Consider the following 27255-nt stretch of genomic DNA (forward strand, 5'->3'; position numbering starts at 1 on the left):
TAGGAGTTGAATCCATAGAGAATAAAATTCGATCAATTAAATTAAAATATTATTATATAGAGTAAAGTCTAAAAAATATTTTACATCACTGAATTTTTTTTTAAGTCCTTGACTCGAAGAAGTCCTTGGTATTTTATTTTTACGATATGTGCAAAATTTCCCTTTTTTTCCTGGAAAATTAACAACCCTATTCTGCAACGTAATTAGTCATCTTCAAATAGGATGAGTGCGTTTGCGTAATTGGTCGAAGTTTTTTTTAAAGAAAAAAGGGGTATTAATTTCGGTATATAAATCAATTTTTAGGTACATTACCTTGTTAACCCTTGTAGTTCATGAGCCCGACACCTAAATAAAATATTCGGGTACCAACTTGGCGGGGAAAATACCACTGATATTTTCGGTTAAATAGGCCCTTCAAATGCAAGACCCAGGGGCAAGCCATGAAGTCAATTATGCCTCTAGTTCAAAATATCTGAAACCCACGATCGTTTTTTTTATTGCTTTGATCTCTATTAGATCAACAAACAATAATATATGCTGATTTTAGATATCTTCTACTCTCTGTTGGCTAATAGGACAAAAGTGATTTTTCGCATAAATGATCAAGACAAATACAAGTTTTTATCCAAAATAGTTGAAAATACGGATCGGTTATTTTCAATTCAATTTTCATATCACTCTATAAAGAATTACCTTGAATTGAATGTCAATTATAGTCGATGCGTTATAAATAAATGAAGAGAGAGAACTGCAGCGATTTGATTTATATATTAAAAAGTCCATATAAGCATGCCAGGATTCTGAATTGAGAGACGGTTCTAGCTAGCTCCATTATTTTTCTCAAGGCGACGTGCACGTGATAAGCTAGGAGTTTAGTTTCGGTTTTTATTTGCAAATTAACCCTTGCACAAATAACAAAAAAGAGACTTTATAAGCCTTTATCTACCTTCTTCATTTGTTGTTTATGGGGGTGGGGTGGGGGTGTTTGACGTCTTACGAGAGGGGTTAAGATGCACGACAAACACCTACCTCTTTTCACTTATGATTCAACCTCGCTAACGCTAGACAAGATGTTAGAATGCGGTCAGTTGGCCTTTTAACGGGAACGAGGTGCTTAAAAAATTTCTGAATCAAAAGTGACCGCGTTTGATGGTATGTGTCAATTGAGAGTCAAAATAGATTCTAATCCAATTTTTATTATTCAACATGATATTCAATCTTGTTCATAAAATTTCACAAACTTTAATAGGGGTCAAAATAAAAAAATATACAAAAAAATCAAACTTATATCTAAGGGAGGTTTGTAATTTATAACCTCTATGGAATGTCTCCTTTAAGTTTCAATTTAAGATTTTAGGGTGTTTAGGTTAAAATTTTATAGTTATGCACTAAAATAATAATGTTCAAAAATAGAAAGTTAAGAATTTTAAAATTCAATCAATCCGTCAATCATAATCACAAGTTCTAACCATAGTTTGAAGTTTTTAATTTCTTACGACAAGTTGCTCATCTTCCATATTCTTCTTAAGGGTTCAGGTTTTTCTTTTTTTTTCTTACACGATTTAAGGGTTGATTATATTTTCTCTTAATATTTCGCGCACTAGCGCTCCTTCTCTCCTTAAAATTGGGGGTTAAAGAAAATGTCTCCGAGTTTTTCTCCGAAAAATTAAGGATTCAAATTGATTAAAAATAAAGGTATCTAAATGAATAAAATAAAAGTTTCGATTTAAAATTTACTCCGTACGTCAAAGGATTTCTTAAGGATGAGCCGACAGGGTTTCGTTAATGAGTTCAGGCATCGACTGAGGGTGGGACAGGAGGGACTTCGCATATATAACTTCTAGTTTCTCGCAAGGATCTTTGGGACAATGACGTTTGTTGATTGACTTTGGTTTGGCGAATAGAAGACCATATTCATGACGTAGCCGGGCGGATTCATGTTATCAACGAAGAGGCAAAACTTTTAAATCTGGGACCAAATTGGGATTGGTCAGTATAAGGGTTAAAAAAAAGGTTCTAGAAGTTTCTCGGGCCAGGTACCAGGATAGTGACTCAACGTCTTGTTGCTTGGGGTCTAAATAAGCGAGACATTTCTCTGGGTTCTTGGAAAATACTTTCGTGGCTAGGTATTTCATTTTGCACTGTGGATATAGGGGTATAGGATAGTTCTGTGTCAATTTTGATGGGCTAGTTCCTCTTCTATTGTACGAAACCGTGAATTCCTTTTCAGTTTATTTTAAAGGGCTAGTAATATCTTTATAGTGTTAATTTAGGGTATTTTGTTATTAATTATTGATTAATTGTAAATTTAATTTGATTTTTGAGTTAAGATGGTTAAACCTTGCGTTGGACCAACGCCGAAAAAACATACGATATGAAAGAGGTTTACCAACTGAAGTTCAGATATTGCAATTTTTCAATAATTATTTTTATTAATTTAATGCTTAATCACTACTTAACTCAATCACCTGATTTTACTTTCAATCGATTTACTTCCTCTAAATCAATTTAAAAAAAATGCCATATCGGAGATTAGTGTTACCTCCTTCGTAACTTGTTATGAACGAAGTGTTTTTACATAGTAATTCCGTAGGAAAAAAATATAACATGTCATTGCATAGTACTGAGAAGTATTTATTTTTATGCTTTCTTTACATAACGTTTGGTTATAGTTATGGCTATATCACATTTTTCGTCCATGAAAGCAGATCTACCTACTAAAAAGATGCTAAAAAGAAACCACATAGGTTAGGCGTTGTTGCTTTGTCTGAAGTAGATGACATTTTATTAATTAGTCCGAGCAAAATAAGTTATTCTTTAACGTCTTTTTGGAACACCAATGTTCTCAGCAACTTAAACCCGGCGGGAACTTTTTAAAAATATGTCCGCCAAGGGGCTTACAAATATGATGTTTTCTGAAAATGGAACTATTCTTGAAAATGCGTAGATATGTGATTTTTAAAATTAGTTTAGAGGGAATGAATCGATTAACAGTAAAATCAGTTGATTGAATTAAACAGTGATTAAGAATCAAATTAGTAGAAAAATTAAAGAAAAGTTGCAATATCTGAACTTCAATCAATTGAATAACCTCGCTCATACCGTTTTTTCAGTCTTAATGTTGCTCAAATTTAAGAAATGTTATGTTTGTTGAACCGTCATTTATTTGGGGTTTAATTAAACTCTACGGCTTAAAGAAAATAGAACTTTTAGTTTCAATGTCATTATTATAGAACATCAATTATTTAAAAAACGTACTTTTCTTTTTTTTCACCAGAATTTCATTTAAAGAGTAAGTAAAGACATTTTGACTACTTCTTAAATTTCTATAAAAATCATACATTTCTATAGATTTCAACGTCCTCGTTCAGAATAAAATAAATTTTCACCAAAAATCCACCGTTAAATATTTAAAAATTAACTTCAAATATTGATAAAAAAAAGGTGCTAAAATTGCCGCCAAATATAATTGAATTTGTCTCTGCTGTCTGAGGTCATAGCTCAGGGATTTAGACCGCTCTGACAGTAGTAAAATTGGTACTTTTATTTCCATATTTTCCACCAGTTAGTATCTCGGCTCCTACTGATAGTGCTAGACTGCCAGTGCAGCCAGTCTCCTTTGAGGATTAGTAGGAAACCGAAGCGGTCTGGGAGTTTTTAGCCACATCGTATATATACGATGAGGCTATTAGTTTGTCCCGCGAGCCTGTGGGTGTGGGTGTGGTGGTCGTAGTAGTTTTTCGCGATTTGGAATGTGGTCAGAGTTACCCAAAGAAATAGTTAGTCAGAGCTAACCGAAGAAATGGTTATTTTATTGCTTTGGCAGTATAAAACGTCTCGTTCGACATTGAAGGGAGAGTGAATGTGAGAGAATTGTGGTGAGGTGATATTTTTCGTTCGTGTATTTTAAAAGGATGGGGATTATAATAGTAAGTGCAAGCATACATTTAATTGTACAGGTAAGGTTAAGCTTTGTGAAATGTGGTTTACGTTTGCTCCATATATTTAAAGCTAGAGAGAGAGAGAGAGAGGAATTTAGTATTGGCTTAATTTAAATGGAAGGTTTAATACTCCCTTTAAAATTCCTGTCACCCGTCAACAATAAGGGTTTCACGCTTTTCATCTCACCCCCCGATTTCAAAATTCAAAGAAATCGAGGGGGATTTTTAAAAAGCAAAAGGAACTATCTACCGACGTTATATTTGGAAAGGTGGTGTTTATTACTAGAAGTTACGTCGTTTCTCCATAAATCGAGAAGACTTTTAAAAGAAGGTACTAGCTTGGGGCAGCATTCCTTTCCATTCATTCTTGTAAAAGCTTCAAAACGAAGAGACGTTTATTTTTTTGGTGCTAAGATATTGCGGAATATTTTTTTAACTTCTTTTAACAATTATTTAGTAATTTCTTATTATAATTAATAATTTTTTGTTGTTGTTGACGTTCGTTTAAATTGTCGTGTGTGCGCAGTACATTTTTATCGTTTCCTAGTTCGAATTGAGGAGTAAAGGATTGAACAATCACAGTAGGTTAGGTAAGGTATAGAGGGGTTATCCACTCATTAGGGTAGGTGTAGAGGGGCTATTCACTCGTACGATGTGGCTACTATTACGAGCCCTTGGGTCGCCTTGTTTCACTAGCCGCGGTAGTATTTGGTAGTATCCAGTCAGAAATATTATCTTAGAGGGACAGAATTAGACACGCCTTCCCATATCAAACCAATGCATTATACCAGCCAATAACGGAGCCACCTCTCTTGACGTCAGATCTATATTGCACGTGTTCAATGTTTACAAAAGGTGCCTTTTCTAAATCTCGTTTTGTTTTCATTATAATTCAATAACCGCTCGTCAGATTTTTATAAAACTTTAGAAATGAACATTTATCACTTCATATTTACCAAAATGAAGGAATTAACCTTTCCAGGAAAATGTCTTTACTTACTCTTTAACGAAAATATTTTTCATTATATTCAAAAGTACCATGATTTTTGTACTTCTGATAATAATGTAGTTCTGAAATGTAGGGTAATATCCTATTGGATAGAATCCCGTTGGATCGAATTCAAATTTCTAAAATTGTAGCCAAATTTAAAACAATTTATAGCCCAAAGAGCGATTTTCTACTGAATGGGAATATTTAAATGGAAGAGCTTTCGATACATATAAAATCATAGCGTTTTCCTTGAGTTGCCGGGCTCCAGTAGCGCAATGGATAAAGTGATTTGGATGATCGAAGAAGTTAAGCAGCATCGAGCGCCGTCAGTACTTGGGAGGGAGATCTCTTAATGGTAAGGTTAGATTACGTTAGGTATGGTTAGGTTAGGGTTAGACAATTTCCAAAAATGGAAGTTATTTTCTGAAATTTATTGAAGAATGTTATTGGTGAACACATATTATTTGCTGCAGTATCAAGAAGTTTAATAAGAAAATCAATTTTATTTTTAGGTTAGGTTAGGTTTGGTCAGGTTAGGTTAGGTTAGGTTAGGTTAAGTTAGGTAAGGTTAGGTTAGGTTAGGTTAGGTTAGTTTAGGTTAGGTTAGTTTAGGTTAGGTTTGGTTAGGTTTGGTTAGGTTTGGTTAGGTTTGGTTAGGTCAGGTTAGGTTAGGTTTGGTCAGGTTAGGTAAGGTTAGGTTAGTTTAGGTTTGGTTAGGTTAGGTTAGGTTTGGTTAGGTTAGGTTTGGTTAGGTTTGGTTAGGTTAGGTTAGGTTTGGTTTAGTTTGGTTAGGTTAGGTTTGGTTAGGTTTGGTTAGGTTTGGTTAGGTTAGGTTTGGTTTCGTTAGGTTTGGTTAGGTTAGGTTTGGTTAGGTTAGGTTAGGTTAGGTTTTGTTAGGTTTGGTTAGGTTTGGTTAGGTTAGGTTAGGTTAGTAATATTTTACAAATCATTTAACAATGTTACGCCTTTTCCAAAATATTGAAATTTAGCTTCATTGACTTCTCAAATAATATGCCTTTTCCAAAACATTACTGTTATGTTAGGTTAGGTTTGGTTTGGTTAGGTTAGGTTAGGTTAGTAATATTTTACAATTCATTTAACAATGTTACGCCTTTTCCAAAATATTGATGTTTAGCTTCATTGACTTTTTAAATAATATGCCTTTTCCAAAACATTACTTCTATGTTAGGTTAGGTTTGGTTAAATTAGGTCAGTAATAATTTATAAATCATTTAACAATGTTACGCCTTTTCCAAAATATTGAAATTTAGCTTCATTGACTTCTCCAAAAATATGCCTTTTCCAAAACATTACTGTTATATTAGGTTACGTTTGGTTTAGTATTTTCTGCAATAACAAGAAGTTTAATAGGAAAATCAATAGAAAAATAGGATTGAAAGGAAAATTCATGATTGGAAAACCGCCCAAATTGCGGTATTCGGTCTAATGGGATTCGGTCGAACGAGACATTCGATCCAATGGGATTCGACCCAATGGTAGACAATCAAATGTAGTTCTTGGAATAAAATGGGATTTTCGTGGACAGCGATGAACTATAGGTTTTAATAGATTTTAAAAATATTATTTACGAAAAATTGAGCTCCAAGATTTACATCTTATTTTAATGTTGAAAATAATTTGAAAGCTCAAAACAAAATAGGCCTTGACGTTATAAAAGTCGAAAAGATCTGTCGCCCGATTGTGCTATTATGAGCGCTTAGGTTAACACGTGAAATGCATTCATTATAGGCATATATTCTCTTAATTGTATAACACAACTTTATTTACACTAGAGAGCACCGATTGAAATTCTATTTAAAGTTCTTGATCCAGTAGAAGAGAAATGACCTTTGCCCGTTTCTGTCTACATATGGTGCTAGATATCGATAATTAGCACACACTGATATTTGTAGACGTAATACAGACCAGTCCATAAAGGATAGTGGGATTTGCATATCTATTGATGTAAGGAATTTTATGTCAACCATTTTGAGATAGCTAGGCGATAGATAATGCCATCATTCCTATTCTAACATTAGAAACGCCCATTTAACTGAAAATATTAGCGGTATTTTTCCCGCTAAGTTGGTACTCGAATATGCACCCGTGTGACGGACTATAGCTATCACCATAATGCCCTTATGCTTAACTTACAAACACAAGATGTGCCATGGCTGTAGGCTTTCCGTAGTAGAATAATAATATATTGCCTGACTTTACAGGCTATGATTTGGAAAATGATGAGACACTGAAAATTGTGTCTTCGTGCTTTAGGAATCAACTTCCCGAAAGAGTAACTATATTTATCTGTTTCTTCTTGGTACAAATCTGATTTGTTCCAAATATTATACAGTATTAAAAATATATTTATACAGTTTCTCAAAATTGGACTAAGTTGTATGGAATTGTCCAATGGACGCGCTATTTCATTGGAGGAGTATCTTCTGGACACGTGCAATAAGGAGAATTCCCAAATAGAAATGGTACGTCCGGAACATTCTAGGGGCATTTGAAAAATATAGTCGGCATCTATACATTCTAAATTTTGTACTCGGAATCTTAACATTAGATACAGTTCCTCTAAAACATTATCCCAAACAATTTACTTAAAAACAAAACTTTTAAAGTTTTAATTGAAAGTTAAACAAAGATTAGCTTCCTTTTCTTCAATAGTTATTGTAACAGCTGATGAAGGAACACGCTTCGAAAACACCTGAAATTTTAAATATAGTTTTAAACTAAAATCCTTTGAAGTAGCAGTATATTTAAAAAAAGGTTCCTAATAAGGTAATTACCCGTACAAAAATTTACGGCTGCATTTTGCTGTTAAGTAGATTTTTTTATAATCTGCAATATATTGCAAATAAACTGGAATATTCTGGAATAATACTGGAGTATACCTGAAAAACGTTCAACTTCAGACACAATTAAGATGCATTCCAGAGAGCAATGCAGAAAATTTTAGACGTTTTGCAGAAAAAATATCTTCCGTTGGAAAACTCGATCAGTATATACAAAATTTAGCTACTCTAGAGTCATAAAATAGCTACCTTACAGCTAGAAAACGGAGGGGAAATAGTAACTCCCGTAAGAAATAAGGATGTTTGTAGGCTCATTACAGGTACCTTCCAGATATTTTGTATGCATTTACAGTCAGAAAGAGGTATGTTTGTAGGATCATTGCAGGTGCATTTCCGATACTTTGTAGGATAATTGCAGGTGCGTTTCAGATACTTTGTAGGATAATTGCAGGCACGTTTCAGATACTTTGTAGGATAATTGCAGGTGCGTTTCAGATACTTTGCAAGATCATTGCTGGTGTATTTCAAATACTTTGCAAGATCATTGCAGGTGTATTTCAGATACTTTGTAGGGTAATTTCAGACGCGTTTCAGATACTCTGTAGGATATTTGCAGGTGAGTTTCAGATACTTTGTAGGATAATTGCAGGCGAGTTTCAGATACTTTGTAGGATAATTGCAGGCGTGTTTCAGATACTTTGTAGGATAATTGCAGGCGAGTTTCAGATACTTTGTAGGATAATTGCAGGCGCGTTTCAGACACTCTGTAGGATAATTGCAGGTGCATTTCAGATACTTTGCAGCATCATTGCAGGTGAATTTCAGATACTATGTGGGATAATTGCAGTCGCGTTTCAGATACTTTGTAGGATAAATGCAGATGCGTTTCAGATACTTCGCAGGATAAATGGGGAAGCCCTCAGTTGAGCGGTTCCCGTATGAGCGGATTCCATAATAGCGGTCCTCATATCAGCAGTTCCCTAAATAGCGGTTTCCCGAAATGGCAGTTTACCCGTTACAACAGTTACCGATACAGCGGTTCTCGTAAACGCGGCGTACCATTACAGCAGTTCTCTAAAGAGCAGAAAAACAGGAATACGAAAAACGACTCTTCTTTATTATGGTGTACGCTGTGTTATATGAACTTAAATAGAACTAGGTCAGATATGGTTAGCTTCAAGTTGATTATTTGAACCCCCAATAGTGTTTGGTTAGGTTAGGTTAGGTTAGGTTTTGTTAGGTTTTGTTAGGTTTTGTTAGGTCAGGTCAGGTTAGGTTAGGTTGGGTTAGGTTTTGTTAGGTCAGGTAAGGTTAGGTTAGGTTGGGTTAGGTTTTGTTAGGTCAGGTCAGGTTAGATTAGGTTAGGTTGGGTTGGGTTAGGTTAGGTTAGGTTGGGTTCGGTTGGGTTTTTTAGGTTTTGTTTTTATTGGTTAGACTTAGGTTAGTAATATTTTGGAAATGGTGTAACAATGTTACGCCTTTTCTAAAATATTGTTGTTTGTCTTCTTTCACTTCCCAAATAATAATATGCCTTTTCCAAAAAATTACTCTTTACAATTATCTACTTCCGAAATAAAATAAGCTTTCTTGAAATATTTTCTATTCTGGTATTAGAATTGTTAACTGAAGAATAGTGTAATATTTTAGTGTACTTTAAAAACACGATCCGTTAGTAGGTCATATTACAGACTAAATGATCACTGAAAAAGGTAGTTTTCGAAAACAACGAATTAAACTGTATTGTTAAGAAATACTCGAAACTAAAGACAAACACTGCTATTTCCCAAAATAGCAGCCGCTATTTCTAAAACAGCGGCCGCTATTTCTAAAACAGCAGCCGCTATTTGTAAAACAGCTGTTTTGAAGAACGCCGCTGTTTTTTTGGAATCGCGGCTGCTGTTTCGAGAACTGCTCTACCGGGAACTGCTCATACGAGGTACACCCGGATAATTGCAGGTGCATTTCAGATACTTTGTAGGATCATTGCAGCCGCGTTTCAGATACTTTGTAGGGTCATTGCAGGCGCGTTTCAGATACTTTGTTGGATAATTGCAGAAGCGTTTCAGATACTTTGTTGGATAATTGCAGACGCGTTTCAGATACTTTGTAGGGTAGTTGCAGGCGCGTTTCAGATACTTTGTAGGATAATTGCAGACGCGTTTCAGATACTTTGTAGGGTAGTTGCAGGCGCGTTTCAGATACTATGTGGGATAATTGCAGTCGCGTTTCAGATACTTTGCAGGATCATTGCAGGCGCGTTTCAGATACTTTGTAGGATAATTGCAGATGTGTTTCAGATACTTTGCAGGATCATTGCAGGTGCGTTTGAGATACTTTGTAGGATCATTGCAGGTGCGTTTGAGATACTTTGTAGGATCATTGCAAGTTCGTTTCAGATACTTTGTAGGGTCATTGCAGGCGCGTTTCAGATACTTTGTAGGATAATTGCAGGCGCGTTTCAGATACTTTGTAGGATAATTGCAGGCACGATTTAGATACTTTGTAGGATAATTGTATATGCGTTTCAGATACGTCGCAGGATCATTGCAGGTGCATTTCAGATACTTTGCAGGGCCATTACAGTCGCGTTTCAGATACTTTGCAGGATCATTGCAGGCGCGTTTTAGATGCTTTGCAGGGTCATTGCTGGTTTTCTTATCAATTTTTGTGAATCAGTCGCCTTATATACCCTAAATTTCCAAAAATTGTTAAAGAGGCTTACGCTTGAGTTCAAACTTCAACAATAGCTATGTTTAAAATGATTTTAGGAATAAAGTTTCTTAAAACGATTTAACTAGAATTAAGGTAAATTAATGACGATTAAATTAATAAATATCAATTATATTTATTTAAATATTTAAAAATAGCCTCTAAATTGCGTCTCGACTTGGAGAGGTTTATTTTGAATTCCCAACATGTACTCATCCCTTACAAAAATATTAAGCTGTAATTCATCTGCATACACGCTTTTTTTATCGCTACCACGCTGTAATATGTATACATTAAGGCTAAAGTTTCTGCAGCTCAAAAAACGGGAAAAATTCACAGCATTTCTAGAACTGCAAATTGACTGCCGTATTTACATTTTCTGTTTGTTAACTGCTAACTGTCTAGCCTGGCAGAAATATGCAGCGCAATTCTGCAAACGCTATGCAAAATTAGAAATACCAGCTGCTAGTTTAAAACTGTATTTGGACCATTTTTATAGACATGTTACAGGTCTGCAAAAGTGATAGAAAAGTAGAAATCCAGCTGCTAATTTAAAACTGCAATTTGACTACATTTATAGATATGTTACAGGTCTGCAAAAGTGATGGAAAAGTAGAAATTCAGCTGCCAATTTAAAACTGTAATTTGACCACATTTAGAGCCATATTGCAGGTATTCAAAAGTAGGACATTTTACTTGAATTGAATACCTGCAATATGTCTATAAATGTGGAATAGTTACAGTTTTAAATTTTAAGCTAGATTTCAACTTTTCCATCACTTTTGCAGACCTGTAACATGTCTATAAAAATGGTCAAATTACAGTTTTAAATTGGCAGCTGGATTTCTACTTTTCCATCACTTTTTCAGACTTGTAATGTTCATGTCAATAAATATGGTCAAATTACAGTTTTAAATTGGCAGCTGGAATTCTACTTTTGCATCACTTTTTCAGACTTGTAACATGTCTATAAATGTAGTCAAATTACAGTTTTAAACTAGCATCTGGTATTTCTACTTATCCATAAGTTTTGCAGACCTGTAACATGTCTATAAATATGGTCAAATTACAGTTTTATATTGGCAGCTGGATTTCTACTTTTGCATCACTTTTTCAGACTTGTAACATGTCTATAAATGTAGTCAAATTACAGTTTTAAACTAGCATCTGGATTTTTACTATTCCATCACATTTGCAGGCCTGTACCATGTATATAAATGTTGTCAAGTTGCAGTTTTAAACTAGCAGCTGCTATTTCAACTTTTCCATTACTTTTGCAGACCTGTAACATGTCTATAAAAATGGTCAAATTACAGTTTGAAATTGGCAGCTGGATTTCTACTTTTTCATCACTTTTGCAGATCTGTAACATGTCTATAACTGTGGTCAAATTACAGTTTTAAACTAGCAGCTGTTATTTCTACTTTTGCATCGCGTTTGCAGAATCGCGCTGCATGTTTCTGCCAGTACAGACAAGTTCTGGAATTGCTGTGAAATTTTCGCGTTTTTTCGAGCTGCAGAAAATGTAGCCTTAATGTATACATATTACAGCGTGGTAGCGATAAAAAAGCGCGTATGCAGATGAATTACAGCTTAAAATTTTTGTACGGGTAACCATAGACAATGTTTTTAGCACTTAAGATCAATAGAACCCAAATATTTGAAAAAACGAATGCATTTTACCTTAACATTATGAAAATATTGATGACACTGTTATTTGATTTTACAGCCTCATAGAGAATGTATGAATTCTGAAAAAGAGTACATAGAACAGAATGTAAGTATCACTTTTTACTAAAATAGCCGAAGATTTTATGGTTATTCACTAAAAAAACTTCATTTTTAACCACAGTCAGAATCACTTAATGCTGCTGTGCGTGCAGTTGATGTAAGTTAATTTATAACCACTTTTTTGCACAAACATTAAAAAGTAATCGTTGGAAAAACAGCTTAAGTAAAGAATGCATAGAATTGATAAAAGCAATTCTGCAAAATAGAGATGTCTAAAATAAGCATTGCAGTTTCCTAAAACATACAGTTATTCAAATGATCTTAAAAATTGTGAATTTAAAGCAATTTTAAAACGTTCTAAGAAGACCTATTTACAATGCTGCGTTCTAAGAACTAGTTTAACAGTTTGTATTAATTTGGGTCAATCAAAAATATTAAAATAATATTAGGAAGCTTTCCGAGTTATAGATCTAACTCTTTTAATTAACGGGAAGTATTAGTATGATCATAAGTAACATAATAACCATAAGTATGACAATTAGCCAAAACTAACTAAAAACCTATTTTCGGACCTTTTACGTCATCATAAGTTCGCGCCCAGCACAGAGACCCCTAGCGGTGGAAAATGAAGCGACTTCCGCCTCATATTGAAAATCCGGTTCAGAGTTTTAAAGAGACGCCATTGAAATTTGAGTCGACGGTCCTAAGCCTTGGTTATATAGTTGATTTGTATTGACTTTTTAGTTTTACCGAGTTTAGCGCGACCACATTACGAAGTTGAAAATTGCACTGGGTAGGTTTAGTTACCGAATATTTAGACTTCAAAAGGCTTATCATTTTTGGTGCTGAAATATCCGACTTTCAAAGTGAAACATACAAACACCGCGACCCCGCGAGTTTGTACAAGAAATAGCAGACGAGCTATTTCCGACACAAATACGTTCAAGGAGAAGGTTTATTGTGATTGGCTAATATTGTAGAACTATGTCATTCGCCAAAGACCAGCATGAAGTACTCGACGGGGTTGCAAGTCCTGGCCTGATGTAAGTGAGAGTGTCAGTGTTGATTATAGGTTTCATTTTGAAATTTGCATTATTACAATAGGAAGAGTCATACTTATGTTTATTATGTTACTTATGGTATGATGTGTTTAAAACCCTAAATATTGGCGTCCATAAAAGAAAATAACATCTTCAGTTCATTATTGCCTTTTTTAGAACTGTATTGTACAAGCCCTTGGAAGACCCGCTGTCCCTGATTATGAAAAATCCGGTGAAGATAATGCCACGGAACGTCGTAGAGCAGTGAGAAAACGCAGTGTCTCGTTAAATATTTTCTAACAATTTAAGTTAAAATCTATATACGTGTGTGCATTTCTAATATGTTGCCACTTAAATAAAGAAATTTTCACAATTGAAAGTTAAAGACATAACAAAATAAAGAAATTTTCACAATTGAAAGTTAAAGACATAACAAAAGAAATGAACGAATTGATTTTTTATTATAAAAATACATAGTTCACAAAGATTACGATGAAATTGTATTTTTAGCCTGGAATATTGGGGATTGACATAGAAAATTAGTACATACATACATGTGCAAATTAGTAAAAAGGTAATTTTTCCCCAAAACATTTAAGATTCCTGCTCTACTGCGAGAGCTTTCACCGCCAACCTGGAAAATGGCCGCCGAGAATAACAGCTTCAAGGTATATCACAGTCTTCTTCTTCAAAAAAAAATTACTTAATATTACGATTGCAATCACATCAACGTAGTAATCAAACATAATATCCCCGCATTTGGAAATTTGGCCGCATTATTGGAAAATGGCCGCCGGTTATTCCCGATTAAGTTTATTCCACCATGTTGTTAGAAAATTGTGCAAATTGGTACATATTTAAATTAGAACTGCATCAATATTATACTTCCATATTGAAGCCTTAATTGCATCTAATAGTTTTTCAACCCTCTTGGAAAATGGCCTCCGAGAAAATGTATGATATTTGGTACATATTTTGATTTGGATCGTATGAACCTCATACTACAGTGTTACTGGGCTGCAACGTATAGTATGGGTGCCATATTGCATAAGTTTTTCATTTTAAATACTAAAGTAACGCGCTAAATTATTCTACAATTGTTTTCAAATTTACAAACCATTTTGGTGTGCTCTGAATTCTCTCAATCCTAGGGTACGTTTAGTAACGAAATTCTCAAAGAAATCGCTGTTTTCTTGATGTTAGGTTGATGGGCTCGAGATGTCATAGTGACGTTAAAGGTTGTTGAACAGAAAAGTGACATTTTGAAGTTAGCGATGTTGTCGAAAATGGAGTTGGGGAAACGTCTCACTAGCCCTCAAATCATTACGAAGCGCAAGTGGCTCTTTGCAATTATGAATTAGCTTGCAAATAATGAAATTGTTTAAGAAAATTATGTCCATTTAATTGGTAGAAGTAGTTTTGGAAGAAAACGAATACAATTACTGTAGGAATAGAATTATTGGAATTTAATTTTTAAATCCCGCGCCAACTTTTCGTCTGTCAAGCGCTACGTCACGCCATCAAAAAAACCATATCGATTAGATGGTTTTTTTGATGGGCAAGCGCTGAACATCACGACGTCAAAACCGGAAACGCGAAAAAGCGTACAGTAGGGAGTAAGCGCTGTCATCAAAGAGGGTTACTGAACGTACCCTTAGTAGGCCAGGACAGAGAGGCTAAAAAAGGACTTGACCTTGAACATTTGAATATAAAGATGAAAATTGGTACATGGGTTGTTTTAGACCCAACCAAATATACCCTTAAAGTCCACTGCTGCAGAGCGCGAGCCGACGGGAATGCCAGCTACAATGTGTTCCACATAGAGATGGCCGATACCAGGCTTAACCCGATACCGATCGATACCGATACAAACATGAACCGATACCGATCGATACCGATATGGTATCGGTTCATCCCTACAGGCGCGTACTAAGAAAGATTTTCGCTTATTAGTTGTTAGATAAACTGAATTCAGGTACTTTTTATATAAATGAGAACTCGTCACGATTGTAATTCATAGAAATGAGATATTATCACCATAATTACGTTACGAAAACACCTAAAAATGTCATGTAGCGTCATATAACGCATTTTAAACGAGTAACGGTTTAGTATCGGTATCGAACCAACCGATCCGATACTATCGGGAAACCCTGAGTATCGGTGCCGATACCGATATGGTATCGGTACCGGTTCATCCCTAGTTCCACACTCTTCTTCAAAAATTATGAAAAATGGTGCATATTATGAATGGAACCACATGAACATCATAGTAAGATTTAACATTTCTGTGTTTGATGGTATGGTCACCATATTGGAAAAATGGCCGCCGTGAATGCTACGTTCAGTATATTTCACCATGTTGTTAGAAAATTATGAAAATTGATAGATATTATAATAAGAGCTGTGTGAACCTCAGTAAAATATTAAAGTCATTCATCATATAGTTTGGCCACCATTTTGGAAAAATGGCCGCCGGTAATACATATAGACATAGTATATTCTTCAAAAATTATAAATTGGTAAATATGTTTAAGACCGTCTGAACATCAATCTAAAATATTGAAGACGTGCTAGAGAGTATAGACCACCGTATACCGACGGATACGGTGGTACTTCGTGTAGCTGGGAGGAGGGGGTTCATTTATTCCCCCTTTTCGTTCTTCTCTCTAGATGGTACCGTGCCAGAGGGGGAAAAATAATGGAAAATATGGTTCGGGGGATTGTCGACACGTATCACGTGATGTTGTTGGCGGGAAATTTGAATTTATAGGAGATTTTTTTCGTGTATTGGTATGACGTCACGTGACTTGTCGATGGTGACTACATTCAGTGTCACTTAACTCTACTGGTACTGTAGGATATTGTGTACATTTAGGGCATGATTTATTGGTAATTCTATAGGTTCTGTAGGCTCTTTCTACACCCACCCTTCCCGTAATGTTGTTCTGTGTACGATTTTAAGGTATCTCCAAGTCAAAGAAGATAAACAATAATTTGGAAAAGGCATATTATTTTGGGAAGTCAATGAAGATGAACAACAATATTTTGGAAAAGGCATATTATTTTGGGAAGGCAATGAAGATAAAGAACAATATCTTGGAAAAGGCATATTATTTTGGGAAGTCAAGGAAGATAAACAATAATTTGGAAAAGGCATATTATTTTGGGAAGTCAATGAAGATAAACAACATTATTTTGGAAAAGGCATATTATTCTGGGAAGTGAATGATGATAATAAATAATATCTTGGAAAAGTCATATTATTTTGGGAAGTCAAAGAAGATAAACAATAATTTGGAAAAGGCATATTATTTTGGGAAGTCAATGAAGATAAACAACAATATCTTGGAAAAGGCATATTATTTTGGGAAGTCAAAGAAGATAAACAATAATTTGGAAAGGCATATTATTTTGCGAAGTCAATGAAGATAAACAACAATATTTTGGAAAAGGCATATTATTTTGGTAAGTCAATGAAGATAAACAACAATATCTTGGAAAGGCATATTATTTTGCGAAGTCAATGAAGATAAACAACAATATTTTGCTAAAGGCATATTATTTTGCGAAGTCAATGAAGATAAACAACAATATTTTGCTAAAGGCATATTATTTTGGGAAATCAATGAAGATAAACAACAATATTTTGGAAAAGGCATATTATTCTGGAAAGTCAATGATGATTAACAACAATAATTTGGAAAAGGCATATTATTTTGGGAAATCAATGAAGATAAACAACAATATTTTGGAAAAAGCATATTATTCTGGGAAGTCAATGAAGATAATAAACAACATGGTTGAACTCGGATGTCAGTTGAATAAAAAAAATATAAGCCTAAAAGTACTTGTCATGTTCCTTTATTAAATATCTCAAATCTTTCACGAAAATTTTACGGCAATGTCGCGGCGCCTAAATGTCTCGGTGCCAAATTTTCGCGGAGCCTAAATGTCTCGGTACCAAATTGTCGCGGAGCCAAAATGTCTCGGTGCCAAATTGTCGCGGAGCCTAAATGTCGCGGCGCCTAACTGTCCCGGCGCCTTAGTGGCGGTGCCTAAATGACCGGCGCCTAAATGTCGAAGCCCAAATGTCCCGTTCCGATTTGGCGAATAAATACAATACTAATTGACTAAAATACAAAGGCTATTGCTATTGTAGATCCTGAAAAATATAGGTTTATGCCATTGTAGGCTTATTCTATGGTAGATCGTGGTAGGTTTATGCTATATTAGATCTTGCAAGATAGGTTTATGCTATTGCAGGCTTATTCTATGTTACTGGTAGGTTTATGCTATATTAGGTCTTGAAAGATAGGTTTATGCTATTGTAAGCTTATTATGTTAGATCCTGAAAAAGATAGCCTTATGCTAGGTTATTCTATGGTAGATCCTGAAAGGCAGGCTTATGCTAGGTTATTCTAGTTGAATAGGCGGAAGAATCAGAGTTTGTATTGGGTTTAGAACATTGAATACTACCAGAAGTGAGATGAGACTAGAAGTGAAGGGCTCTAGCATTGATAGTAGATCCTGGCAATAGTGAACAAATTTGAGGATTTTATGTCGCTTCCCACGCGCTAAAACTAGAGAGAAAAAAATTGGTCGAGTTCCAAAAACATTTCCTACCCCCTTTCCCTCAACCTAAAGCCGCGGAACTCTGACGCGGCTGCTTGGATCTAGTTCGGCAGTCTACCACCGAGAGCGTCTCACGTTTAGGAGGAAAAATTCTGGTGGTTGGTGTGTTATCAAGAATATTCACTTTCGCCGAGTGAAGAATTTGGTTAGCTCAGTACTTCTGGTCTCATCTCACTTCTGATACTACTAAAATACACATGAATATTGATTAAAATACTGGCATTTATATAATACTACCTAAAAAATCAGCAATTTTACCATGCACAAATGGCTTATTATAAACTAATGTTGAAATTCATACGAATAATGCTAAATTACACGGGATTTATATAAAATACATGCATAAGTTACAACTTCATCCTAAAATACACATACTGGTATTAAAAAAATACCAGCATTTACATAATAATATCTAAAAAACATCATTTTTACCTTGCACAAGTGGCTTATTAGAAATTAATACCGAATTTCATACGAATAATACTAAATAACACGGGATTTATATAAAATACATGCAAAAGTTATAGCTGAATACTGCTTAAAATACACATGAATATTGATTAAAATAATAGCATTTATTTAATACTACCTAAACAAGATGGCCCCGGCCAGATTATGCTTTTGCGGCGGCCTCTAGCGGCTAAAACTGGTATTACTCCGGCAATTTTATTTTGCGATATTATTTTTTTATCAAATTTCTTTCCGATCATGGACAAAATTAATTTAGTATGATTTTGATTTAATTAGTGATTATTTTGACCTTAAAATAGAACTTATCACAGTTATTGGCTTTTATATTCGCAATAAAATATTTTACTGCCGTTTGATTAACTTAATGATAATTTCAACAAAGCACTTTCTAAGGTTATTTTCAGTTACAATTTTTGATAAACAAAAAACTTTTTTATTGCAAACCTAACATTTGTAGGATAATATACATAACTGGGAACTAAATTTATTCAATGAATGTACGTTTAAACCAATATACAACCATCGCATATAGTAAGCCCCCAGTCATGTTGTATTGAAACTTGATGCTAAAGAAAAAATAACCCAAAGTGTAAGAATCATACATCAGCAGGTTTCTTTATCAAAATTGTTAGATTATTTTCTTACTGATTGAAATGAATTGAAAATTAGTAGTTCTACAGTTTTAAAATGCTTCCCTCGTTGGAGGTCCTTGATTCTCTAATTTATAAAAAATGTATTTGCAGTGTTGGCTCTACTACAAGTATACAGTGTGGAAGAGATCAGAGCAACACCTACCTTTGTGGAAAACCCCCAAAACCCCTGACGGACTACTTCACTGCAGTACATTTTCGAGCTCGTATACAGGGTGTGACATGTGTCATTGTATGCAAATGAGAACGTGCAACAAGTATCATAGTGAATATGGTTTAATGATACGCACTTTGAAACGTTAAAGACCTACGATTAAGCTTAGGAACTAAGGTATCACACTACAAATTAAAGAGCTGTTTGGTAAACCCATCAGCGTAAATGTTCGATGTGCCTACCGTCGTGGTGTAGGCACTCTTCAAGACGATTTCCATGCCTTGTATTACGTTTTCTAGCATTTGAGGAGTGATTCGTTCAATTGCGCTTTGAATTCTGGCCTTCAAGTCGTCTACATTTAAAGGTTCCTCATAAGAACATATCCCCATAAGAAGAAATCAAGTGGGGTTAGGTCAGGGGATCTTGCTGGCCACGGAATTGGTCCACCTCTACCGATCCATCGGTTTGGAAAGTGCTCAGTTAGCCATTGGCGAACATTGACCGCCCAATGTGGTGGCGCACCTACCTGCTGGAACCACAGGTCCCGCATCACTGCTAATGGTAATGCGTCTATCGCATCACTAAACTCGTAGCGCAGGAAGTGCAAATACCTGTCACCAGTAATGTTGTCCTCGAAGAAGAAAGGTCCGATGATTCTGTTCCCCAGAATGCCACACCAAACATTTATCTTCCATCGAATTTGATGGTAATGTTGCCGTAACCAGTATGGATTTCGTTGGGTCCAGTAATGTAAGTTAAGTCGGTTTACCGTACCATCCCTGTGAAATGTCGCCTCATCAGAAAAAAAGAACCTTTCTTAAGAACAATGGATCGACTTCAATTAGCTCGCGCATGGTAAGACAGAAGTCTTGACGTCTTAGGTAGTCATCGTCCGTTAAGGCTTGATGGAGGTGGATATGATAGGGCCGGTAGTGATGCCGATGTAAAATGGCAAGAACGGTTGAATGGCTTAGACCAACCTCTTCTCCAACCGCTCTACTACTAGTATGAGGATTGGCTTCAAAACGTGCTAGAATGTCGACTTCCCTACCATCATTACCAATTATACGGTCTCTTCTACGTTGACGGTCTTGCACGACGAAACTCCCAAAATCTCGTAGGTTGTCTCTAATGTTCGTGAAGGTTCTTCGAACCGGCCTTCGTCGGTTTGGGAAGCGTTCGGCATAAAGCAATGCCGCTTGTTGAACGTTACCGCGACATTCACCCAAAATAAACGTCATGTCCAATTTTTCTCGGTTGGACTAGGCTGCCATTCGTCTACGACACAGGACTTACAACGTTTATACGAAGTAAGCTGCTAGTAACGACGCGTACGTTTGATTGAATAATGTGCCGAATTCTCAGTGCCGCGGAAAATTCTGACCTTCGTAACCTCGTATGGATTCCTTATCTAAGTAGGCCAAAGCCACGAGTTTAGTGATGCGATAGACGCATTACCACTAGCACTGATGCGGGACCTATGGTTCCAGCAGGATGGTGCGCCACCACATTGGGCGGTCAATGTGAACTGAGCACTTTCCAAACCGTTGGCCAGCAAGATCCCCTGACCTAACCCCACTTGATTTCTTCTTATGGGGATATGTTAAGGGGAAGGTGTTTGCAACAGAACCTTTAAATGTAGACGATTTGACGGCCAGAATGCGAAGCGCAATTGAACGAATCACTCCTCAAATGCTAGAAAACGTAATACAAGGCATGGACAATCGTCTTGAAGAGTGCCTACACCACGACGGTAGTCACATCGAACATTTACGCTGATGGATTTACCAAACAGCCCTTTAATTTGTAGTGTGATGCCTTAGTTCCTAAGCTTAATCGTAGGTCTTTAATGTTGCAAAGTGCGTATCATTAAACGATATTCACTATGATACTTGTTGCACGTTCTCATTTGCATACAATGACTCATGTCACACCCTGTATACGAGCTCGAAAATGTACTGCAGTGAAGTAGTCCGTCAGGGATTTTGGGGGTTTTCCACAAAGGTACGTGTTGCTCTGATCTCTTCCACACTGTATGGTTGATCAGGTAGTTTTACTTACTGTTTATTTTTAACTTCAATCTGGAACAGTGCTGATTTCGAAGTTTTATCTGGATTAATGTTGATGTTCCAGAATAAACGGGACTTACGAGGTTACCGCCCACTTTTCGGAGAGTTGTTCTGCCAAGGCTACGGAGCGCGTTCGACGACAGGCAATGTCAGCCACTAACTAAAGGCTGCCAGGTTATGGCAGCGCCCACAGAAAACATCTCGTAAATCCCGTATACGTGGGCCTCTTTTTTCTAGTATCTGAAACTTAAAAGGGTGTCTTTCTCAAGGATCCCAAGCCTTATTTGGGTTTCTTACTCTAGGTTCCCAAGCCTTATATGGGTTTCTTACTATAGGTTCCCAAGCCTTATATGGGTTTCTTTTACTGGGTTCCCAAGCCCACTGTTGATCTTGACAGATGTACGTAGTTCAATCTGGATATTGTATATCAAGTACTAAGTAGTTCGATCTCATTCATCATGTAGTATATATGTAGGATCCTTATTTGGGTTTCTACTCTAAGTTCCCAAACCCACCATTGACCATGTAGTTGAAGTTTCATCTGGATACTATAGAACTCGCAGTTTCGTCCGGATATCGTAGATCTCGCACTTTCGCAGTGGCGGCTTAAGTCAAGTGGAGGCCTCAAGCGGTAACCATTTTGGGGCCCCCAAACTCAAGATAATAAAATTAAATAGTAGTTGTAAGAAGGAATTTATATAAGAAGGCCTAAAATAGCGTCCGGTGCGCGCAAGGTAGTCGACAATCCCCCCTTAATGGGTGGGGGGTGGAAAAGGAGCCGGGACTTAAAATTTTATCTTATATCGTTTTTTTGGGTCGCCTGAGAGCGCTCCGAGATAGCTTCAAATTTACGTGTTACGTCATCGCTCTAGTCAGTTACCAGTACATCTGAACAAACAAGTAACCGATATCTGAGCTACTTTCCTTACCTTTAATTACAATCATTAATAAAAACAAAGGGATTTACGGTTTTGGCCGTTTAACACGTTCATTGTCTTCCACTAGGTTTGAACTTATTTCGTTCATTGCCTTATGCTCAATAATCGAAAACAATTGGGTCAAAACCACAATTCTAGTCCTATAATTCTGCAAAATCTCCTTGTTTTTCGGCTTACTTTTGAGAGCCCATAACGTCGCAACGGAGCGCTTTACCCCAAAGCGTCATAGGACCTTTCGGTCTCCTTTTGACCCAAGGAACATGCCTGTTAATTTGTGCCAGACTTTCCAGAAACACCCTGTATAGTAGATCTCGTAGATTTGGAGATCTCGCAGTTTCGTCTGGATATCGTAAATCTATCAGGTTTGGTATAATTTGGATATTGTAGAACTTGTAGTTTCATCTTGTTACTGTAGATCTTGAAGTTCTAAGTTGCACTTGTAGGTTCATCTGGAATTCTGTTAATTACTTAAAAAATATATGATTATAACCTGAAATCATGTTTTAGCGCGAGGGCCTCTTTCTCTAGGCTAATATCATAAGTGGATAAAGAGATATGTGTCAGACCAAGCCATTTGTTAATGATAGTTTGTCGCAGAGCAATTGCGTAATCGCTAATCTCGGAATCGGAAACACGTCAGTTAAGAAAACGGAAATAATAGTATCCTTCCGCGCTATCCGTTTATAGCCCCGCCTACTAGATTGACAGTTCAGGCATATGTTTTGATCCTAAACAAGGCTTAAGAAGTTTCGGTAACGGTGATATACAGGAGTTGCGGAATTAATGAATTTATTATGGATTTAAAAAGTGATAATTTTAATTCAATTGTGATAAATACTTTTGGAGAGGGAACAAAAAAACTAATCTCCACAGTGAAATAATATCAGCAGGCCTTTTAGATACTATAGTAGGTGTTTTAAGTTCAAAGTTTGAGAAAATAATAAAGAAAAACCTACCAAGGAGAGACTGTAACACCAAAGATTCCAAATTTCAAAACACGCAAACAACGTTCGAATGGTATCAAAGTGTTCGAGAGAATTTCGCAAATTTTCAAGAAATTTTAAAGGACTTGACGTATAACGAGGATGATTATTTTGCACTAATTCACACCTACGCAGAGGAAATGTTTAAATTTTGGTGTTTAAAAAAGAATAATAGTAAAGATCTTCCTGTTACGGAACTAAAAGAAACCACCGTAAGCTTGTTAATCAAATATCTAGGTTCGCGGTTTGACACGGTTTATGTTTAGTTGCAGGAAGAGGAAGATTAAGCGAGATCACTTTTGACACTTGGTGGAGGGTGTATTGGTGAAGTATGGCGAACCAGCAAGAGGCGAGTCATGTCCTGAAAGGTTCAAAACCTATCTGATGGCCAAGTGGAGGAATCGAACAAATTATACCAAGCCGCACTAAATATACGGCAAACATCTGCGGAAAAAAGCGAAATAACTTTCGAGGGGATAAAAATTAGAGATAGAGGAGGCCTCTTCATTCCAAAAGCTCAACTAAATCCATATTTCATATTATTGAACAGAGTAGTAAGGACCGAGTTGTGTGAAGCGGGTGTTAAACGCCACGGACACAAAATTGTACAAGTAATGTCATAATAGTGGATGCACTTATTATTTATTTGTAAGTACACAAATTTTCTAAGGTTAGGGTTAAACCAGTGTTCTTGTTAATGAATAGGCTGTTAAACATTTTGTGTCAAGCAATGATGGAATATTAACGAAAAAATATTTGGGTTGCGCTGAGAATCTGCTTTCTGGAGAAGAAGCTCTTTTGATTAAGAAAGAACTGCAAAGAAAATTTACGCACGCGCTTTGCAATGCATTTTTAACAGCTAGGGATTACAATTTCAAAGGTGCAAACAGATTAAGAGACGAGCTTTTTGTCATAGTTAAAAATAGGATGAAAAATAATGAAAAGAAAGTTCCTAAAAACTCCTCAACCACAAAACGTGTTCCTAAAAAAAGCTTTAAGCAAGTAGTTTCGAAAAATAATCACAATAAACTTCCTAAAAACTTCTCAACCACATATGTACCTGAAAGACATGTTCCTAAACAAAGCTGTAAGAAAGCAGTTTCTAAAAACTCCTCAACTAGAAATGCTCCAGATAAAAACCCAACTGGTACCAATAGCTTAGTCACCCACAAAACTAGTCCAATACAAAAGTCTGAAAGTACTCTAGAAAAAAGGAAGGAAGAGCTCCAGCTCACTTATCTAATTACGTGCAATTTTAAAGAAAAGATGTCTAAAATCTGTATTCATTTAAACAAGTGATCATTTAAAAGTGATATTTCAAAGAATGTGATATTCCAAAAAATTGTGATAATTCATTTTAATGATACAGTGAAATAAATTCCACCTCATTTATTTGTTTGTCTTAAATTTTTGGTCAAAAGCCTCTCATACATATAAAGGAACATCGCGATAACCCTTTCCACTGTGATGTCCTTTGACATCTCGAGTTGTTAAAACATTTTTTCGGGATGTATTAAAGTTAACGCTAGTTAATTTACCTCCTGCGCTATGTTTATGAAAATAACGTCTCTACCGCACTTCCATTGATTCTTAGTGGGCACAAATGATAGTTTCCATCCGTATATGTTTTGAAAAACTCTTCAGCCAAGCTTTTAAATCCCAAAAACCATTATTCTTAAGAGAGCCCAAGTCTAAAAACATTGTACAATGTTTATGTCGAAATGAAGCCAAAAACTAAGAAAAGTAATTGAAAAAATAAATCTTCCATCTCTAAAACAACTAACCAAACTATCACACACCTGCCAAGAAAGAAATTTCTTTTGACGAGGGTTACTCGGATTATACTCTGGGTCATCATCTACCAAAACAAAAAAACCGAACATTACGATAATTATGTTGAATCGCACCCCCCAATCTTACTGACAATCTGTTTGAGCCATTCAGTAAAGAAATTCAATCCTTTGTCTAGATTTTCGAGAGTATAGGGCTAGTAATATTTTTATCTTTCATCCTGGATAGCATTCCATCTTCAACAAAAAACCGAACATTACGATAATTATGTTGAATCGCACCCCCCAATCTTACTGACAATCTGTTTGAGCCATTCAGTAAAGAAATTCAATCCTTTGTCTAGATTTTCGAGAGTATAGGGCTAGTAATATTTTTAACTTTCATCCTGGATAGCATTCCATCTTCAAATAAATATTGGCAGCTTTCAAATATGTGTAGGTGCACATAACTTCGGGACCGTCATCAGGTTTCCCTTCCTTCGGATTGGCATATTCATATAGCTCTGATAGAACATCATTTTGCTGGATCAAAGGAAATGGAGATGGTAACCAAGAGCTACATTCTAGACTTAGAAATCCTCACCTGTAAAATCCGGGCTGGTTTGACATTAAGTTTTGTCCAAGCATCTCGGTCGATATAGCTTTGAAGCAATTTTGGAACAAATCTTGGGATACTTTTGGCACTACGCTGATCGTCTCGTTTTTTTAAATCAATAATTTGTTGCCAACCAAACTCTGTGCCATCAATGATAAATTCTTTTGCACGATCAGAATGGGATGCAAACAATGCGTTGACCAAATTTTTAAGCTGAAAATATAAAATAAATACCCATGATTAGTTCAATTGTTTTAGCGTTTAGTAATAACAATATTACTTGGTGAGATGGGCAAATGATGAAATGAATGCTTCGTCCAAGTTTGAAGGGGTTCGAGAAACCAGCGTTGACGTTTATGTTGAATTCTTCAGTGTTTTTGTAACTAAAAGTTCCTTGCAACCCAACAAATTGTTTTATGACTGCGAGATTGGCTGACGATCCATCACATACGACTCCAGAAACATTGAAGCCGTGAATTTGGAACGCTTTCAGCGCTTGAAAAAGACAACCAAAGGTTGTGTGGGCATCAGCAGTTGAAGATAAAGAAAAATAGGGTCCAATAATATCATAATTTGAAGTAAGGTCTCGCCAAATGAATTGCATCATGTAATTAGCTTTTGAAATCTTCTTCTCATCCGTAAGCTCTTTGTATAAATCATCCAGAAACGCTTATTCATCCGGTGGCATTGACAAACCAATTAGGCGGTTATTTTTACTATTCCAGATGAGTTTCCCGCAAACCTTTACTTCGTCAAAAACTAAGACACCGTCACATTTAGATTCAGCATATCCAAGCAAAATTTGTTCCTTCACAAATATGTCGTAAGTTTCTTTTTGTTCGCGCAAACTTTGTTGGGCAAGTGTGAGATGGTTGCATTCGTTTCAATCGAGCTGGAGATTGTATAGCTTCTTGCCGTCGCTTTCCACACACCCTAAGATATCTTCGAAGATATTTACAATTTGTACACAAGTTTCGGACACTCTTCAATCGGCTGGTTTTCGGGTTTAACAAACTACCCTTCACAAGCGCTAGACGCAAGATGAGGGTAGGGGTATTCAATTGTCCTGAATTGTTTTGGTGTAGTCACTAAACTTTTTATTATTTCTCTTGAATCGTTTCCAAGACCAACACAAAAGATATGATTTGAGTTTGCTAATTTTGATAACGTCTCTTTGACAATGTTAGTCAAAAACACACCATTCTTCAAGATGGGAAATTATTCCTTAATACCGTGAGACGCGAGAAACAGTTTCATAACACCTTGGTTAGAGATGATATATTTGAAGGGTTCACTGCAAAATATTTCTTAGTATGACCCATTTCTCGTGATCTCATAAATAATCTATATGTTTATTTAAATACTTTGAATTAAATTGAAAATAGGCGGATAGTATAAACCAACATACCCCTTTATTAGCTGTTTCCTTTTCTGTAATCCTTAGGTTACTAAACTCATAAACTAACGCTTGTAATGGAACAGCGATGTTATCTTTGACGCGCTCTAGGTTTTCCGTTTCCTTAAAGGGCTCCTTCGGACCCTTACATGGCCCCGCGGATTTCCGAACCCTCCCTACCTAGCCAGAGGGAGGGAGTGAAAGAAGGGGGTTATGAACAAGGAGGGAACTACTTTTTATGGGAAACGACACAGATTTTTGTAGGCGTGAGTTGGCCGCTGGGAGCGCCTTCTATCGAATTAGAAAAGTGTCACATAAACAGGGTAACAGCGAGGTACAGGCTCGCAGCCACCTGAAAGTA

General features: G+C 36.0%; 1 protein-coding gene and 1 long non-coding RNA gene across 3 annotated transcripts; one reads left to right on the plus strand and one right to left on the minus strand.

The window, feature by feature from the left end:
• Positions 1-4290: 4290 nt before the first annotated feature.
• On the plus strand, positions 4291-13591 carry LOC149620762 (uncharacterized). 2 transcript variants are annotated; one of them, XR_016375376.1, is made up of 7 exons: positions 4291-4531; positions 6726-6897; positions 7155-7225; positions 7308-7415; positions 12172-12219; positions 12295-12330; positions 13391-13591. It is a non-coding gene; the product is annotated as an uncharacterized LOC149620762 (long non-coding RNA). The 2 variants fall into 2 exon arrangements; XR_016375377.1 differs by lacking the exon at positions 6726-6897.
• An 11693-nt stretch (positions 13592-25284) lies between these two features.
• LOC149620763 (uncharacterized) lies at positions 25285-26231 on the minus strand. Its single transcript, XM_089854596.1, has 3 exons — positions 25779-26231; positions 25487-25711; positions 25285-25425 (listed from the first exon to the last, which is right to left on the minus strand). Exons 1-3 carry the CDS (start codon positions 26103-26105, stop codon positions 25285-25287), a joined length of 693 nt encoding a protein of 230 aa, XP_089710722.1. The 5' UTR covers positions 26106-26231.
• Between the last annotated feature and the right edge of the window lie 1024 nt (positions 26232-27255).

Source organism: Phalangium opilio, unplaced genomic scaffold (genome assembly GCF_054372755.1).
Source record: "Phalangium opilio isolate 3A_F unplaced genomic scaffold, DU_Popi_V2 ptg000209l_1, whole genome shotgun sequence".
Taxonomy (NCBI): domain Eukaryota; kingdom Metazoa; phylum Arthropoda; class Arachnida; order Opiliones; family Phalangiidae; genus Phalangium; species Phalangium opilio.

Bases quoted from the DNA above. Each gene is read 5' to 3' on its own strand.
- LOC149620763 (XM_089854596.1), bottom strand. From the start codon at position 26,105: ATGATGCAATTCATTTGGCGAGACCTTACTTCAAATTATGATATTATT. The intron at 25,712-25,778 runs GTAATATTGTTA...TTATATTTTCAG, and splicing joins TCATTTGCCCATCTCACCAA to CTTAAAAATTTGGTCAACGC. The intron at 25,426-25,486 runs GTGAGGATTTCT...CCTTTGATCCAG, and splicing joins AACCAGCCCGGATTTTACAG to CAAAATGATGTTCTATCAGA.